Below are 20292 nucleotides of genomic sequence, written 5' to 3' on the forward strand. Positions count from 1 at the left end.
GGAACCTCAAGATCACTTTGTGGCCAAAACCTAATTTATGTGTCAGTTTGAAGTGAGCTCTGAAGGGTCTCGTGTTTACCACTTAATCCCGAACATATTTCATGCGTTACCTGTTGTGGCAGGCTGCCTCTCAGTGATAAAATGTCTAAAAAAAATTAGCAACCACCATGTTTCACTCATCCTCCCTCTACTCTCATCAACGACCTCTTCCTCCTCTCCTGCTTGATGTGATCCTGGTTTCGCTCTGAGGAATTTGGCAGCGCCGTCATCTCGCCCTCACTTGAACCAACTTCCCTCCTGGTTTCGCCTCAGCAGCTCTGTCTGTTTGTGTCAACAGTTTGTGCGCCAGAATCTTTCCCCAGAACAGCATCATGTCCAGGGTTTAAAGAGCTGAGAGCAGAGAGATGATGACTTCTCTGGCTGTGTGTAAACCCAGCTTTTAATGTATTATTTACTTCTGCTTCAGCGTCATAAGGACATGTTTGTGTGATGCATGCATGCATGTTTCTCATATGTGCATGCATGTTTGCATGTGCAGCCATGTGAAGTGGCACGGGAAATGCACAAGTGCAGGGTCAGTCTTCTCTCAATACTCAAGAGCGTGTTGCTCTTGAAATCTGGACATGGTACATCATATTGACTCCCTGCTAAATTGCTTGGTTTAATGTGGCAGTTTGGGCCATGATGAAAGCAGCCAGTAGTGCTGCCTCTTCAAGTGTTTGCACATTGAAATGTTCCGTACAATATTCAGTCTGATGCGTAATCAACAAAAGGAAAGAACAGCTCAATCTCACTCACTGCATTTTCCTTTTGAGTTTCTTGAAACTGTTTTTGGACCGTAAAGAAGCTTTGTCAGTGTGTTCAAGTGAACTGTTGCTAAAGCATTTCAGGTGATACTGTCAGTCCTTTTTGATTACTGATGATGAATAGTGAAGAATGCCACATATCTGGTAGTCCAACATGGAAGTAAGCATCGCCCTAGTTTCACCTCTATTGCCAAAAAAAAGTCCATAATATATCCATGTTCTGCTCAGAAAGACAACCTTTACAAATGCACCCCAAGTTTAAAATTTTGCAATTGCCATTACACCAAAATCTACATCAGGCTACAAAAAACAAAACAGTTAAACCCTCATACATGACTTAGCTTCAAACTTGTCAGAGTTGGACTTTGCCGAGGTTTGCAACCACATTTAAAAAAAAGACATTAAAGCTTTAAAAACTTGGAACTTATAATAATCTAACAAAATATAATACAGCTTTTATAGCTGTATTTTATTTAAGGTTCTGCATCATAAATATAAGTGCAGTCTAATACAATGCTCCTGTAATCAGTCCTTAAACAAACCTTCCCTGAAAGGTTTCAATTCAGTGTCTGCAGCTTTTCATAAACTCCTGACGCTTTGAGCCCAAGCAGAAAGATAATATGAGTCAGAAGAGGTGAGGAGAAGAGGCAAAGGAGAGTTCGGTGTTTGTGTCTCAGCTTAAGTTGTTTCATGCATCTGTGCTTTTCTGCCTTTCTGCACCAACACAAGGCTGTGAGATGAACCTTAAGGGTGGAATAAAAGCAGGCATGCAAACACACACACACACACACACACACACACACACATTCACTGACATGCAGAAAGCCTGAGGGGCCGAACAGATTTTACACCAAGACTCTTCGTGCAACGGGCTGCATTGAGTCGCTTAGGATGCTCATGACTGTGAGAGGAAAGCCCTGCCATTTTAATTTTGCCCATGACTCCCAGGAGGCGGGGGGAGCACAGCCACGGAGACAATGACACAGTGTGACAGAGATGGTTTCCAATAAATGTGAGAAGCATCAGAGGCTCTCTGTCCAGAGACTTGGAGGGGAAGAAAGTGAGGCAGACGGCTGATAAAGTCAATAAAAAGAAAGTAATAGAGACTGGGAGATGGTATCCTCTCTGAAGCAGCCTGAGTCCCTGGTGTCTGTTGTCCACTCAGCAAGTTCCTTTAAAGATAAACCCAATGTTCCCCGACATTAGAAAGCTGAAAAGAACGAGTTATCATGCAGGATGGAGGATAGAGACCCAGGAGATCAGCGTCAGGACACGAGGGGCATGACCATGACGCCATCTGTTTCTTTTTTTTGTTTTGTTTCTTTTATGTCTCAAGAAAAGCCTCCAGGAAAGGCCAGAGGATAAGAGCTAAAAATAAGCGAGCTTACCAAAATGAGAACATGCCAATTAGACTTTTCCGGGACCCTCGCACCAGTGACTCACTCCCCTGTCAATCACACCCAAAAGCTCCCAGCGGCTCGCCTCCTCTTTCACACACAGACTCTCCTCTCTACGTCTCCCTGCTGCCATGTCACTCTCTGTCTTCTTCTGCCGCTACGCTGTTTGCTCGATTTAGTATGTTTATGTGGGACAAAAAAAAGGCACTTCTCCGTAATGTGGGCCCACTTACTCAGTCAGTGGCCTGTATAATTACACACGCAGCCGTTCTGACACATTTCAGCGTGATGGATGCGATGCTGGTGGAGGTTCACCCACCCTCATTTGCAGGGCTTTAATTACAGCCATGTTTGTTTTGTGGTGACTGTGGAAATTAGCTAACCTCAGAGAAAAATATGAACCAATCCAACGACAGAAACTTGACAGATCCTGTTATTGTACAATGAATGCATGGATATGTGGTTTACATTTTGTCTTTAATATGCATTCAGACAGAGCAAGTGAAAAAGCAAAACTTTAGAAACATCTTTAGCAAATCTTATTCAACTTAAATCACAGAATAGATTTTAGAGGGAAACTTTTGAATCTACATTCTCTGTTAAAATCAAAATGATTTAAGATTAAAATATGGATAAATGCAAATCAAAAACTTGTGTTTCCAAATCCAAAGTTGTACTTTTTTAAAACAACATATGATAACATCTGTGTAGGTTTTCAGTCATCCAGGTGTCGGTGTCATCTTTGAACTGTTGCCGTGGATGTTATACCAACGTGTCGCTCCCATTGAGACTAGCTAATAGCCAATAGCTACATGATGTTGGTCACACCCACAAGATTCGGCTCAACAACAAGCAAAACCTTCAGAACTTCAAACAACATTAAATTTCAATACAGCTTTGCATAAACAAAATGCAAGTTTTAGACACATACAATATTTGTTTTGCAATGCAAATTTACTGATAATTGCTCTTAATTCTGCTCTTGTTGTAAATATGTAAACATATTCTGTCTGATACATAATTCATGTGAAACAAATGACACAAACATGACCTCTTACATTGGCTGCATTATGATTTTTGATGATACTTTGATGAAAGTAAGATTCCTTTGAATTTTATCAGAGCATCAGTCCCTCTATGCTTGTTATCTTGATTTCTTTACCCAGCCTCAGTGCCAGATGTTCCGTCCAAGAACAACAGTTGCTCAGTTACAGCGCTCCTGGCAGCGCACGATCACTGTACGCTGTGTTTTTGTGCTTTAATCACATCTGAAGACTGAAACGGGGAGGGTTACTGGGAAACCTTCCCGGATGACAAGATGGAGAGAACTGACACTAAGCATAAAAACACTCCAACCTGACACATTCCCACGTACTGATAACAGCCTGACATTTCCATCTGGGTGCTTCTTTCCTTCTTTCTTTTACTCTGATCCACTAATGATACAATGGTTATTATGCAGATTATTCATAGTTTGATTTGAATATAACTTATCCATCCCATACTTAGAAAACTACTGTGAAATGCAGTTTAGTGTGCCAATGAGGCAAATCCAAATGGGATGTGTTTGAATGTTTTTTTGCAATTACTTATTATCTGAATCCCTGATGGAGACATTACGCAGATGAGTGATGAACTGATGTTGTATGAAAGAAACATTTATGAATCCTGATGTTTTTGAAGTTATGATGAAAACATGAAACATTATGATGAAACATTTTCCTCTTTTTCTTTTCTAAAAGTTAAGCCCCAATAGATTCCTTTAAACCTCGTACTATGCCTCCTAAATATTCATACGAGAGCTTTGTGACCTGAAGAAGTATTTTTAAGTCTGTCCAGCAACAAAAAAGGCCCTCAGTGAAGTCTCACCAGCAGCAGGAAAAAGTCTTTAGCTTTACGATCATGTGCGCTCCTTTCTTGTTTTTCTGAAAATGACCATAAATATGTGTTTTTGAGAAATAAACCCTTTCACCAGTTAATTGATATCTACTAATGTGTGGTTGTACAATACCTTTCTTTTTATGTTGTTCAGGACCCCAGAAGCAAACACAAGTTCAAGATCCACTCATATGGCAGTCCCACCTTCTGCGACCACTGCGGCTCGCTGCTCTACGGCCTCATCCACCAGGGGATGAAATGTGACAGTGAGTACACACACCCTGTCTGCATCTGTGTGTGTGTGGGTGTGTGTGTGTGTGTGTGTGTGTGTGTGTGTGTGTGTGTGTGTGTGTGTGTGTGTGTGTGTGGGTGTGTGTGTGTGCGTGTGTGTGTGTGTGTGTGTGCGCACCTGTGTCAAATGTGCTGTGCTGGTAGAGGCGGCTCTAATGAGAACAGATGGGAATAGACTGGTACTGTACTACATGCAGCCACATCTGCAGACCCCGGCAGAAAAACCCCTCGTCCCACCCTGTGCTCCCATTCTTTCCACCCACACTTCCTTTCTTTCTTTGCATGTTTTACCCCATCCTGTACTGTATTTCCCAAATTTTAATTCTTCTTCTCCTCCTCCTCCTTCTTCTATCTGTGCTTCCAAGTTTTTCTCTCTTTACTCCCACATATCCTTCACCCTTTTCCTCTGCATCATTTGTCCCTCAACCTTAGTGTCCCTTCTCTGTCCCTTCTTACCTTTCCCATGTTTTCTCCATCCATCACCCACCCACCCACCCTCCCTCTCTCCTCCTCTCCCTGTCCCCCTCTTTCTTCCATTCGTCTGCTGGTCTCTGGTGGCGGCCTCATCGCAGATGGTAATGGGAGCACACCAGAACAAATTGATGTAGGGGAACCCACCGTCATTATGAGCTGCTTCCCTGCTCCTTGTCTCCTCCCAGCAAGTCAGCCTGACAAGCTCACCGGAGAGGGGAGGTGAGGGGAGGTGAGGGGAGGACAGGAGAGAGAGAGAGAGCAGGAGAGATGGATGGTTGGGAGAGGAAGACAGAAAGTAAGCTGGAGGACAGAGCATACAGAGGAGGAGGATGTTAGGGAGAAAGTTAGGGAGCAGGAAGGGACAGAGGAGGAAACAAGGAGGAACAAATGTTCTGGTATAGTATAGTATGGTAAATATGGTATGGTATAGTACAGTGTGGTATGGTTTAATGGGTATGGTATGGTACAGTATGGTATAATATGGTATGGTATGGTTTGATGGGTACAGTGTGGTATAGTATGGTATGGTATAGTACAGTATGGTATGGTTTGATGGGTATGGTATAGTACAGTATGGTATAGTACAGTATGGTATAGTATGGTATGGTTTGATAGGTACAGTGTGGTATGGTATAATATGGTATGATATAGTACAGTATGGTATAGTATGGTATGGTATAGTACAGTATAATATGGTATGGTATAGTATGGTATGGTTTGATAGGTACAGTATGGTATGGTATAGTACAGTACAGTATGGTATAGTACAGTATAGTATAGTATGGTATGGTTTGATGGGTACAGTATGGTATGGTATAGTACAGTATGGTATAATACAGTATGGTATAGTATGGTATGGTTTGATGGGTACAGTATGGTATGGTATGGTATAATATGGTATGGTATAGTACAGTATGGTATAGTATAGTATGGTATGGTATAGTACAGTATAATATGGTATGGTATAGTACAGTATGGTATGGTATGGTTTGATGGGTATGGTATAATGTGGTATAGTACAATATGGTATGGTATAGTATGGTATGATATAGTACAGTATGGTATGGTATAGTAAAGTATGGTATTGTATGGTATAGTACAGTATGGTATGGTACAGTATGGTATGGTATAGTACAGTATAATATGGTATGGTATGGTATAATACAGTATGGTATGGTTTGATGGGTATGGTATAATATGGTATAGTACAGTATGGTATTTTATAGTATGGTATGGTATGGTTTGATGGGTACAGTATGGTATGATATAATATGGTATGGTATAGTACAGTATGGTATGGTATAGTATGGTATGATATAGTACAGTATGGTATAGTAAAGTATGGTATTGTATTGTATGGTAAAGTATGGTATGGTACAGTATGGTATGGTATAGTACAGTATGGTATAGTAAAGTATGGTACAGTATTGTATAGTACAGTATGGTATAGTATAGTATGCTATGGTATAGTACAGTATGCTGTGGTATAGTACATATGGTATAGTATGGTATGGTATAGTACGGTACAGTATGATATGGTATAGTACGGTATGGTACAGTATGGTATGGTATAGTACAGTATGGTATAGTAAAGTATGGTATAGTATGGTATGGTATGGTATAGTACGGTATGGTATTGTATGGTACAGTATGGTATTGTATGGTACAGTATGGTACGGTACAGTATGGTATGGTACAGTATGGTATGGTACAGTATGGTATTGTATGGTACAGTATGGTATGGTATGGTACAGTATGGTATTGTATGGTACAGTATGGTATGGTACAGTATGGTATTGTATGGTACAGTATGGTATGGTATTGTATGGTATTGCATGGTACAGTATGGTACAGTATGGTATGGTACAGTATGGTATAGTATGGTATGGTACAGTATGGTATGGTACAGTATGGTACAGTATGGTATGGTATGGTATTGTATGGTATTGCATGGTACAGTATGGTACAGTATGGTATAGTATGGTATGGTACAGTATGGTATTGTATGGTACAGTATGGTACGGTATGGTATTGTATGGTACAGTATGGTACAGTATGGTGTTGTATGGTACAGTATGGTACAGTATGGTACAGTATGGTATGGTATGGTACAGTATGGTACAGTATGGTATGGTATTGTATGGTATTGTATGGTATGGTATGGTACAGTATGGTATGGTATTGTATGGTATGGTATGGTACAGTATGGTATGGTATTGTATGGTATTGTATGGTATGGTATGGTACAGTATGGTATTGTATGGTATTGTATGGTATGGTATGGTACAGTATGGTATGGTATTGTATGGTATTGTATGGTATGGTACAGTATGGTATGGTATTGTATGGTATGGTATGGTACAGTATGGTATGGTATTGTATGGTATTGTATGGTATGGTATGGTACAGTATGGTATGGTATTGTATGGTACAGTATGGTATGGTATTGTATGGTATTGTATGGTATGGTATGGTACAGTATGGTATGGTATTGTATGGTATTGTATGGTATGGTATGGTACAGTATGGTATGGTTCGAGGTATACCTAAGTCTATATTTACTCTTAAACATAACTCTTCTCTATTTTTGCGATCATTCTGTATATTTCCTAAAATATCCAACCCAGCTTTTCCACTTGATGGAGCTCTTATCTGCTCACAGTGTTTATTCCAAAGTAATGTTTCTATTACTTATTGATGTTAAGTGCTTCTCTGCACCTTTGAGGAAACCGGCTTCATTTTTATGCGTCTGAAGGAAAAAAGAAAGTACTGAATAAACTCTTTACAAATCTTTTGCAACTTTGGGTCGGCACCCTGCATGCATCTGTTTGTGGGTCAGAGTCTGTACTATTCAAAGACTGAACACTAGACAAGCATTATTTGTACTTCAGTACCTAAATGTTTAAGTGTTTGTTCATGTGAAGTCCAGTGGGTGGCTCTGCAAAGATGTATAAGGACAGATCATAAGAAGCTGCTTAAAGGTTTATTTTAGTATTTTGTACTCACAAATCTAGGAATAAAAGCAGCTCATACATTTATTTTTGACCTAAAATAGCCTTACATCTGATAGAGGAAAGTATTCTTTATTTGCTGCCATGTAGAGCACACACCCTCTGAGACATGTTTTATATTCATTGTACAATATATCTTAAATAACCTGTCATTTGACACTCAATGTTTAGTGCACAATATTTTAGTTTAACTCCTTCAAAGGCTAGGATTTATCTATTTTGGAATTAGAGCCCTCCAAGTTGCAAACAACCGACATAATGAAGAAAAATCTTTGTTATTGTTTTCAATGATTTGGCACAGAACTTCAAATCCTCATAATTTGTGATATCTCTCCAACACCAGCAGTATTTTATTCTCCTGCCAGAGTTTCTTCATCTGCTTTAGCTAATACTCTAGTATTTCAGATTTGATGATCTTGTTATCCTCTTTCTGTTTGGTGTAAAATAACTTCTTGCATAGAAGAATTGAGTTGATTCCAGTTTCTTTCACCATACGTAATCCAAAACAAACAGATTTTCCTCAATGGCGGTATTTCACAGACACCTAAAGAACTCAACAATCAACCCTGCTTATCCCGACCTGTCCTTCTTTGATGTGCACACAAAGTCAACCTTAAATGCACATACAAAATGGTCCATTCTCCCGTTAACATGAGGCTTTAAAGAATATTAGTTCTTGACAGAAACTTAACACACATTTTGCTCCTCTCTGTGTCTCTCCAGCCTGCGACATGAACGTGCACAAGCAGTGTGTGGTCAACGTGCCCAGCCTGTGCGGGACGGACCACACGGAGCGCCGGGGTCGCCTCTTCCTCAAGATCGAGGTCAACTTGGACAGACTACACGTCACAGGTTGGTGTCATTTCTAGTGGTGGTGTTTGCAGTTCTTTTTTATTACTCAGCCTCAGAGTGACGTGAGTGCACAGGCTCCCTGATGTGATTGAGAGCAGGTTCTTTTTACCCAAACTTTTCAGGAAATGTCTGACATGATTCATACTTCAATTGTTCAGCTGCCATGTGTGAATTAGAAGTGTGTTATTTCTGCATGTACCTCAGGTGACACTAAAAGGAGTATCAACTCTACCTGCATAAATACAACGCTGAACTATTTCAAAAATCAGAGAGAGAGAAAGTCCTACTCCTGTGTCCGGATTAAACTGATTAACTCAGTATTTTATTTGATTAAAATTATATTTCTGTCACTTCAGCCAAATACGGAATATACCTTTGTTGATCGTCTACAGCTCTGTGGTGAGGTTGGGCAACAATTTGACATTTTAAATCCAACACTTTATCTGTGCTGGTTCACTCCAAGATCTAAGCTGCACAGGTTGTTATCATCCTCCATTTACTCTACGTGTCACCTCAACTCATTCAAGTGACTGAGTTTGACCTTTCAGCCATGTTTGTGTTGTAAGTGCATTGCAGGGATATTTTTACAAATATCAGACAAATAATGTACAGTAGATGCTTATGGTTGATTGTGCTGTTTTTCTGGACTATCTTATTTATATGTTAGAATATTAAGTTTGTTGGTATCAGTCTTTAGGCTCAGCGTACTTGTTTGTTAGCTCATTAAAGCTCCTGTGAGGAGTTTTTAGCTGGTTATGAATCAGGCTGAGTTAATACTGATGCCTCTATATGACCAATCAAAGCAAAACAAGACTATCAGCAATTAGATTGATCATTTCTTTCTTATGTTTTTGAATGCTTGTAACCCCTGGTGTAAACCAAATATAGATAGAGTGAGTTACCCTGCACATTGAACAGTGAGTAATAAGGTTGACTGTTCTTTTGCCAATGCTTGAGAAAACAAAAAGCAACAAAAAGTAGGGGTATAGATAGTTCACTTTGAAAAGATAGAATTCTTAAATGATTGGTCACTTTGCTTTACAAGAACAAGAAATTCCTCCAGAGGACTCTTAAAAACGCATAGTGTGCGTCTGTGTCAGCACTCAAAATTAACTGCCTTTTTAACCAGAGTGTGTGTGTGTGTGTGTGTGTGTGTGTGTGTGTGTGTGTGTGTGTGTGTGTGTGTGTGTGTGTGTGTGTGTGTGTGTGTGTGTGTGTGTGTGTGTGTGTGTGTGTGTGTGTGTGTGTGTGTTAGACACCTCCAAATTATCCTGTCAGTCAAAAAGCAGCACCCGGAGTGGACAACAGGCTGCTGTTAAAAACGCTTGTGGCAGGGAGAGGAATGACTGCTGTGTTAGTTTCACGACTATTCTCTCTCTGTCACACACACATACACACACACACACACACACACACACCCACACACATACACACACGGTCACACATGCACACACACAGCAAACAGCAAGACAGAGGTGGTCAGGGAATATAAGCGCTGAGGCCAATAAAGTGTTCCTGAGTGGGGATCAGACAGGAGTAACCTCCAGCCTCACAGTGAAGGATGTGATTGACTGGAAATATATTGCTTTCATAACTATATGTTTGTTCATTTGTTTGTTTGTTTGTTTGTTTTTTTTGGTCTACCAGATGGAAGAAAAATGGAATAAGACGAGGTTGTATTCACAGTAGTCTTCTGTCAGCTTTGCTCACAGTGCTTTTTAGTTAATTGCGTTTCAGTCTTTTTATTTCCCCCGCTGTACACAAAATCCAATTCTTTTGTCTGTTTCACTGCTGATGGAGGTTTCATCTGCTGAAAAAACACTTTCAGTTACACATTCTTTTCATGTCCTTGGCTGTGAGTTTGAATCTGTGTCTGATGTGACGGCCGCCGTCAGCGAGGATGAGGAAACGAGGCAGAGCATAAACAGTGATGACAGCGCGGGACTCGTTGACATGGTTACCCCAGTCTTTTCAGATCAGGCCAAACGGACACAAGTGAAAGCGAAACCGGCTCACTTTCAAGCCAGAGAGACGGCCGTAATGCTTTATGATCTTCCCTCATCTGCTTGTGCTCTGATTTGTATTCCTACAAACACCAGAATGTCCCATCACTTATGAAAGTATTTGCTTCACACTGGTGCTGCAGTGTGATCGGCTGCACCTGCTGCTGGCATATGTAGCGTCTGATATTTAGTGAAATTGCAAACTGTGTTTCTGTTTATTTTCCCTTCATCATGCAGCTGCTCTGTCTGTCATTTTCAAAGCCGCAAAAAAGTGATTATGTGTATTTTTTAATTCATCTGCTAATGTTTTTTTTACCACCTTTCAATGTGTCAGTTTGTGGAAACACACATCGCAGTTGAACAGGATCTGTAAATGGTAAATGGATTTGAGCTTGTGTCGCGCTTTGCTAGTTTTCTGACGACTCAAAGCACTTTTACATCACAGGTTACAATACTGATGGTAGGTGCTGCTATCTAAATGGACTCCATCAGTATTTACTTATGACGACAAAGAAGCAGTGGAAGCAACTCGAGGTTAAGTGTCTTCCCCAAGGACACAACGGACATGTGGCAGCAGGAGCTGGAGATCGAACCCCCCGACCTTCCGGTTGAGAGACGACCTATACCCTAACAACTGAGCCACAGCCGCCCCTTATGATGGTGGTATTTTCAAATGGCTTTTAGTGTATTAAACAGTCCAAAGCTTAAAATACAACAAATAAAAATAAGACAAAAGCAGCCCCTCCTCAAATCTGTCGAGCTGGGAACATCAATCATTGACGAACCACCTGAAAGATGACTCCATTCATCAATGATAGTTTTGTGATGTGTTTCTTCACAGGATGTTTCTTTTTAATACTCATTAATTACATACAGACTGCCACTAGGATTGCTCTCCTTAGTGTGTGGACTGCTGTTTAAATGGGGCACCCTGCAAAATGTTTCCCCCCTCCCCCTTCATTTATATTAGCAATAGTCTGAGCAGCAGTGAAGCCTCAACTTGTTCTCGGGCTCCTGCAGACAAGAGGCGAGCCTGTCTGGGTCAGCGCACACATGTAAACTTGATTAAATCCATCCAGCGAAGAAAAGAGACACATCTCCTGGTCTCTCTCTCTCTCTCTTTCTGTAACCCCCCCCTCCTCTCATCCTTTCCCCTCTGTCTCTCCATACCTTCTTCTTCCGATATTGACGTTTCTTGTTATCTTCTCTCACTTGTTCCTTTGAGACCTCAGCATGTCACCCCCCTCTCTTGTCATTCCTTTTTCCCTGCTGAGCACCAGTCTAATCTGTTTTTTTTTTCTTCCTTCCTTTTCTCCCTCAATAATAAAACAACCATGGCTACCCTTTATTTCTATCATCTTCTATTTTTTAAACCAGCAGAAACCGTACTTGACTTGACCTTTACCTTCTTCTTCCTCTGCATCCTCTGTCTTGTTATCGTGTTGCCTTCTGTTCTCATTTTTTCCTTCTCTCCTATCCTTCCCATTACCTCCTTCATTCATCTATTGCTCCTCCTCCTGGTCGACGTCTACGAGCTTAGGTGACATAAATAACCTGTGGGCATGAGGAGATATTTGTTCTGTAGATGTAAGGAAAGGTAAACATGCAGGCGCGCACACACACACACACACACACACACACACACACACACACACACACACACACACACACTCTCATAGGGCATCTGAGGATGGGAACAAAGTGAGCACACACACGGCGGTGAGATTTCCTAACATGACATGTTTGCCGCTGGTTGAGCAAGAGTACATTTTTTTCCTCCACTGACACAACTCGGAGCACCATCAGGCCTGTGGTATGAATAATATTGGGTTTTTAAAAGGCTCATGACTAATAAAAGGAGGACACATAATGTTGGGCTGAGGGTTGCTGAGATTTACTGAGGCTGCAAAAAGGAGTTAATTTAACTATACATTTTCTCAGTTATTTCTTTGTTGTTTTGGTTTAAGTATCAGAAAATGATTACAAGTCTTTCCCTGAGCCCGAGATGATGTCCTCAAATGTCTTATGTGTCCACAGCTATAAGATAATGAGTTTATTTTAATAGGTTGGCCAACTTTATGTGTTATACTCTGCATTTTCTCAATTCAGTTTGTCCTCCGCTAAAAGTAAGCTGGATTTTAATATACTTAGTTTTTAAAATAGGTGGATTACCAAGTCCGGATCACTCTTATCCGTATTAAACCTTTTAAACAACCACAGGATAGGGGCCCCTAAACCCTGTGACATCACACATGGTCTTTCCCCCTTCATTTCTTTGAATGGATTTTAAAAAAACATTTATTGTAACAAAAAGAAAAAGCAAAGAAAAGGTCAAATGCGTTAACCTAAATCCAGCAAAAGTCCATGTGCTCCAAACTTTGAGCTTCAAAGGGGCTAGCTGGTAGATTTTCAGACCTTGATCTTCACTGGAATCAGTTGAAAATATTTTATTATGTCAGATATTCTGTGATAAAGTCAATTGTTAGGTAAAGCTGCCTTTTGCATTGACTTATCAATGAATAATCTACGATGAAAAGGTTGATTTTCTGCTCATGAAACTACATTTGTTTGCCAGCAGGGCTCTGAAATAAATCAAGAAAAAGAAGTCATCATTCATTTAAAGGTTTACAGTTCATTGATGAAACAGCTTTTTATTGCAGATCTTAATTTAATATAGGTGTACTGTTACTGTATTTTTCTCTTGGCTGTCGTCATAACAGATCTCATTATCCTTCAGGCCATTCAATAATTCACTTAAATCTGTAATCACTGAGTAAAAAAAAAAGCAGTGTGCTCAATGAGATTTGTTTGAGTAGTGTGGGTGGGCTTTCACAAAGAGCACCACTCATGTCTCATCCAAGAGAATCACTTTCACTTCTTTCTGTGTGTGTGTGTGTGTGTGTGTGTGTGTGTGTGTGTGTGTGTGTGTGTGTGTGTGTGTGTGTGTGTGTGTGTGTGTGTGTGTGTGTGTGTGTGTGTGTGTGTGTGTGTGTGTGTGTGTGTGTGTGTGTGTGTGTGTGTGTGTGTGTGTGTGTGTGATTCAGATCGCTGGCACTGGCGGTGCACTGCAGGGAGGGATCCATCCAGCTCCCTTTTGGCCGTGCAGCTAGCTATCCCCCCAGATTATCAGCCGTTCATTGGTTGCACATGGCATTGTTATGCAACAGCACATTTGAATTTCAAAGCCTTCTTTTTGGGAGATTACATTGCTAGCCGACCACAGTCAGACACGCACCCACCCCAGGAACCAAATGGCATATTTTTCATATTTTTATTTTAGCTGTCACATATATTTTTATCACACCTACTTTTAGCTCAGATTCAAGAGGTAATGATCTCTAAAAAAAAAACAAAAAAAACATAAAAATATCAGATCCCTCTTGTTTCATTTTGTCTCGTGCTGCACTTCACTGACTTTTATGAGACAATAACAGCTGTTTTGTAGAGTAAATCTAAGCTGCATCATTCATTATTTTTAAACAATAAAAGATTATTGCACCTAAAGTATCATTGCAGGTTCCCCTTGTGTTTTTTTATGCTTCACACTGCAGATCGGTTAAAAAAGCATGCTTCTGTCATGCATGTTTGCGCATTATAAAGCAACCTAGTTTCTCAAATCAAGTTGGCTAACACATATTATAATACAGGTCGGCTTTGTTTGTTCTTTTGTACCTGAAAACAAATGATAAAGACAAAAAAACACGCTTTGTCTAATTTTGTTGGTCACCTTTATCAGGAGCTAGGGGAGGGGAGGATACAGAAGGAAGCGGCTCTTGTTGTATCTAAGCAACAACAGACAGCAGAGACGGTCCTTGATCACTTCTGATGATGATGTTTCATTGTGTGTGTGTGTGTGTGTGTGTGTGTGTGTGTGTGTGTGTGTGTGTGTGTGTGTGTGTGTGTGTGTGTGTGTGTGTGTGTGCGTGTGTGTGCGTAATAGAGAGAGAGAGAGAGATACTGCACATGTGCACAGTGAAAGTAACCTGTGCAGAGAGGTGTTTTGAACTTATCCATCAGCGTTTTGTCTTGCACATATATATTGTGTATCTGCGAGTGAATGTGCAAGTGTGTGTGTGTGTGTGTGTGTTTTCCTCAATAATGTATTTACAGGATTGTTGAAGTTGCTTTGGCGTTGTTTGGCGCCAGCGTTGCCATGGAAGCGAGTGATGCTGCAGCCACAGCCAGCAGAGGGGAGGATTTAGATTACCATGTGGGATGCTGAGATTGTCCTTCTGCTCCTCTTTCATCATAGTGTGTCTTTTTGTGTATGCGTTCAACTTTGTGTGACTTATTCTGTGTGTGTGTGTGTCTGTGTGTTTGAGGGGGGGAGGGGGGGGAGGGGGGGGAGGGACAGACAGCCAGTCAGACAGAGAGACAAAACGACAGGGTGTGGGTAATGTAAACTATTAGGCTTAAGTAACACTCTGATGAACATAGTAGAAGCTTCTGACCCTCGCCTACACTGCCCTCTGCTGCACAAACATGGAAGTTCATAACACTGTAGTTGACATTTAAATATTATTAAATCAACTTGATTGTCCTTTGTGTGTTAAACTTAAGGATATGATAACTCCTGGTATATTATTTTCATAAAAAAAGGAAAATCCTGAATAACACTAAACATGTTCTTCTTGTTTATTATTTTAAAATCTAGTTTCTTGATTTTGCTTTTAACCTTTTTGCTGGTCATATTAGAAAGGAAGTATGGAAAAATAACCAGAGTTGATACATTTTCCACTTAAAATTAAGAATTTAAGTAGCACAATTAATTGTTTGGTAGAGCTAGACGGATAATATCGGCCGATATTAGCAACCATGTGACGGTATCTGTATTGGCTTATTTTATCTCCGATATATGTGCCGATATAACTCGGCTTATTTTGTTCATTTCTAAATGTGTGTATGTTGTTATTCTGTATGATAACAGCTTTTGAGGGATCAATGCAGTGTGTGTGTATATATACATATATATATATATATTGTATATCCAACCGAAGATAGATCTAAGAAAGATATCGGTCGATATATCGGTATCAGATTTCTCTCTCTAATATCAGTATTGTTCACATATGGTTCAGGCCCTGCTCTTTGGTGCCTGTTAGTTTCTTCTCTCTTTGTCCCTGTTAATGATGTTACCTTATTACTAAATATTACTTACTGTAACATCCAGCGCTGAAGAGCTGATAGTCAAACATGTCTGTTTTTATCCTCACAAAGACGCAGTGACATTTCATATTAGTGTGTATTGATGCTTTAGAGCGCTCATACATTACCACTGTTTTAATGAAGGATCTCAGCATGCATGTCTTTGTGTGAAAGTTCACACGGACGTCCTGAAATGTACAGATCACAGGCTTTCTCTGGTTCTGCATGTCGACTGATTACATTCAGATATGCAGAGCGGGGAGAGAGGGGCTGCTAATCACACTTTTAAAGAATCAGTGTGATCTCGTCCTGCTCTCCGTCTCTTTGAGTTCTGTTGCTTCAGGTGGATTCATGTCTCCTATTGTCTCTTTTCTTTTCTTTCTCTCTTGTCTCTTTTTCCTTTGCTGTCTTGTCTTTGTTTCTTTTCTCTATTTCACTCTTTCTCTCATTATTTCTTTCTCTTTCTGTTTTCTTTCTTTAACTCTATATCCTCTCATTTCTTTCTGTCTCCACATTTCTTTCATTCTCTTTCCTTCTGTTTTTCTTCCTTTCTGTCTTATTTTTCTTTTTTCCTACGTTCTGTTTTCTTTCTTTCTGTTCTTCTCTCACTTTCTAACTTCTCTCGTTCTTTCTTACCTTCTGCATGTATCTCCTTTTGTCTTTACCCTTTATCTTTCTTTTGTCATTTTCTTTCTTTTAGTCGCTCTGTCTTTGTTTTCTTTTCTTTTTGCATTTTCTTGTTTTTGTTTTCATTCTTTCCACCTTTTATTTCTTTATTCTTTATTTCTCTACGCCTTTCTTTTTATATCCTTCTGTTCATTTTCACTCTCCTCGCTTTTTCTTTCTTTTTGTTTGTTTGTTTGTTCGTTCATCCGTTCTCTCTTCGCTCATTCGCTCGCTCTCTCTCCCTCTCTTTCTTTCTTTCCCTCCCTCTCTCCGTGTACACTGCGTCCTGTATGGCTGACATGTATTTGTGTTGCGTGTCCACATGAAGCTGTAAATGGAGCAGCGGGGGGAGTCGGCCCATGAGGAGTACATGTAAATGTACAGTAGATGTTGTCACCATGGTGACAAAAACACTCATTTGGATGCACTTTCTTTTGTCTCTCTTCCTCTTCTAGTGGGTGAAGCCAGGAACCTGATTCCCATGGATCCAAACGGTTTATCAGACCCATACGTTAAGCTCAAGCTCACCCCTGATCCGAAGAACGAGACCAAACAGAAAACCAGGACCATCCGCTCCTCTCTCAACCCCTGCTGGAACGAGTCCTTTACCTTGTGAGTCAAAGAGAAAATGATCATTTTGAAGTATTTTAAAGTTTTACTTCAGGTGAATACAGCTCTTTATAAAATGATATTTATAAAGGTAACAAGGGGAAATTAATAAAATTATGAAGAGATGTTTGGCAGCCTTCTCATACCGTTCCCTCTTCCCATGTGTTGACTTGTTTCTATTCAGTAAACTCAAAGCATCAGATAAGGACCGCCGTCTGTCCATCGAGATCTGGGATTGGGACAGAACCACCCGGAACGACTTCATGGGCTCCATGTCGTTTGGAGTTTCTGAGTTGCTCAAAGCTCCCCACTGTGGATGGTGAGTCTTTGTTCCTTTGTACCTTTCTTACCCAAAAGATGAATCCCTACAGAGAAATGTTATCGTTATCTGCGTTAACGGCATACCATGACATAACAACGTTTAAAAGGGCCTGTCTTGTTTCTCTGTGTGTCAGTGTGGACAGAAAGGAACATGATGCATATCATATCTAAAGATGTGCATCATGCAGAATATAAAAGACTACATTACTGGCAAAAAAACACCCATGGATTCTCCTAAAAAAGGGTCTTACTCAGTAACTGAAGCTAAAAACTTCAGAACACTTCTGGAAGCATTTAATCTAATTTTGGCAGCATAGTCTGTGTTGAGGTTTAGTTTAGTTTTAAGTGTTTTCTGTGTGGCTGCCATTACTTTTCTACATCTTAACATCTTACTTGACTTATCCTTTTGGATGAGAAAGAGGAGACACTGCTGTCGCTAACAGCGAGCAGATTGTGATTGAAACAGTGCAGATTAAAAGAGAAGTCACCATCCTCCCATCTTTCTTCTCGCTCAGGTACAAGCTGCTGAACCAGGAGGAGGGCGAGTATTACAACGTCCCCATCCCCGAGGTGGACGACGTCAACCTGGAGATGCGGCAGAAGTTCGAGGTGAGGACAGAGAGGACTGTCATGTTCAATGAAAACAGGTTTCCTTTGTCACATTTTGTGTTCCTTTCTCCTGTCACTATGGTAACCTCGTCCTTCTGCTGGCATTGAGAGAACATTGAGAGAAGCGAATGTTTTTTGATTCTGAAGGAACATCCAGATAACAATTCATGCTACTTACCCTGACTGTGGAAACAGCTGTGAAGGGAGCCCAGTGGAGGAAGCTTTTGTTATCTGCAGACTTAAAAGACGATTAGAATTTAAGATCGCTGCTTAAATTAACCATTTTGACTCTTTTTTTCCCCACTACATAGTTTCTTATAGGATGTGTCTACAAGTCAACCTGGAAGTCTTTTAAAGATCTGTCCTCCTCTACAGCTCTGGCTTTCACATTTTAAAAGTGTTACAGAAGTAGAAATCATTCAGGCAGTCTAGAGGAACCACAGAAATTGTTTATGTTTCACGAGTCCGATATAAAGCTCCAGCACAAGTTTCTGCATCAGCTACAACAACAGAGTGATCTTTGCAGGTGCATCTGCCAGGACTCAAGCAACATACGACAGGGTGTTACAAACACTCTTATAGATTGTTTATCTTGCCTTCTGATAGATCATCTTTCCATCCAAAATTTGTTTTTATATCAGAAGCGCTCCTGTTGTCTCTCTTTCTCAAAAGTAAAAAGGATGTTTATGCTGATGGGATTTCTAAAAACAAGAGAGAACATCTGAGAAATCAGAAATAAATGTTTGCATTGTGAAGTGTTTTGGTGATTTTGAGTAAAGTGAAGCAGAACTATGCAGAATGCTGTCATTATGCATGTGAGGTTGCTCTCTAGTGGCCTGTCTGTGTATTGCAGAAAGGTTAATGTTAAGAAACGTCCTTAAATAAAACTCATAACCTTTTCTCTTACATATTATTAAGTTACCAGTAGAAGGTGGCTACTATATTAAACACCGCAAAGACGTGTGTGATTCAGCGGAGAGGGATGAGGTTGCAGAGAGCGAGGTGGGTTTTTAATAAAGCCCTTCCCTGCGTTTGTCCACAGGTGTTTGAATACAGAGTGTAAATGTCATCTCCTTACAGCAATCCTCCACACTCTGAGACTTTTTTTTTTTTTTTTTTTTTAATTCCATCTTCTTTCTCCACACTGTACATCACTGACCTTGACTTTTTCTCCAAGGCTGGAGTCTTTACACAAGTGTGCAGTTGCCGTGGAAACTGGGCGAGATGCTGAGATGCAACCAGATGTGACAGAAAGAAAGGATTTATTTCATTTTTTCCAGCCATTGCTTCGACCACTTTACAGTTCGTAAACAGATGATTGAAACAGATGTGCGGTTTTATTTCCCCCGACAAGACACACATGAACTCTGAGCTGAGCTTTAACCTCGATATTAAGTGAGTTTTTTCTTTCTTCTAGGCCTGCCAGTTAAATATCCACTATCTAAAGGTAGCCCTCCCGCCTGCTCCGTCTCTTTTTTTCCCACGCTGTTAGCTTGCATCACTCCCACTGTACCCACTGTGTAAGGATTGTTTGTGGATCTCTTCTGGGCTTCCACAAAGTAATCTGATTTACTAACAAAAGGCTCTCAACAGCACACAGTTACATGCTTCCTGTTTCACAAAATGAAAAAAATGTCCCACTCCTTGCACCACTTTCTCTATTTTTGTCTCGCACAAAACATTTAAGGGACTACATATCAGTGACAACATGAAACCTAAATTTGAAATTCAATTTCAAATCAAAGTGCAGCTTTAACATGCTGCATGTCACTCCCTATGTTGCACACAAACACCACACAGCATTGTTGTTAGTAAATGTTTTTCCTCACCACTTTCTTTGCACTGTCATTGGCCAAAAGAGCCTCACGCCCACTCCTGATTGGCTGGCAGTGCAGCCCACATCCCGCCTCTCTCTAGTCTTGGCCTTTAGGCTGCTGGACTATAGAAGGCTGTTAGGACATGAAGCATGGAGAACACTCACTCACAGTTTGTACAGTAACTGTATGATTGGATGCACACACAGGCAGGATCTTGCCGTGCATGAAAAATCCGTCCACATGGGGGCAGTGTACCATCGATGAAAAGACTGACTGTTTTTTTTTTTTTATGTCTGAGTAAAACTTTGACACTGATGTGTCACTTCCAGCTTGTGATTGTGTTGAAGCAGGAACATCATTTATGTCTGATTCTGTAGGAATATGTCAAACATGTAAATATGTGAAAATAACTA

General features: G+C 40.4%; 1 protein-coding gene across 2 annotated transcripts in view; it reads left to right on the forward strand.

Annotated features, from left to right (window-relative positions):
- Nucleotides 1-20292, forward strand: part of prkcab (protein kinase C, alpha, b) — a 97646-nt gene that overhangs the window by 63118 nt on the left and 14236 nt on the right. The window contains exons 4-9 of one of the 2 annotated variants that reach the window (XM_029277790.2): nt 4236-4347; nt 8581-8709; nt 16979-17135; nt 17317-17451; nt 17969-18062; nt 19480-19509. In XM_029277790.2, the coding sequence (XP_029133623.2) occupies nt 4236-4347; nt 8581-8709; nt 16979-17135; nt 17317-17451; nt 17969-18062; nt 19480-19509 (657 nt within the window). The remainder of the gene's footprint in view (nt 1-4235; nt 4348-8580; nt 8710-16978; nt 17136-17316; nt 17452-17968; nt 18063-19479; nt 19510-20292) is intronic. The other variant, XM_065964989.1, reaches the window with a different exon arrangement.

The sequence above is a fragment of the Labrus bergylta genome, chromosome 16 (genome assembly GCF_963930695.1).
Source record: "Labrus bergylta chromosome 16, fLabBer1.1, whole genome shotgun sequence".
Taxonomy (NCBI): Eukaryota; Metazoa; Chordata; class Actinopteri; order Labriformes; family Labridae; genus Labrus; species Labrus bergylta.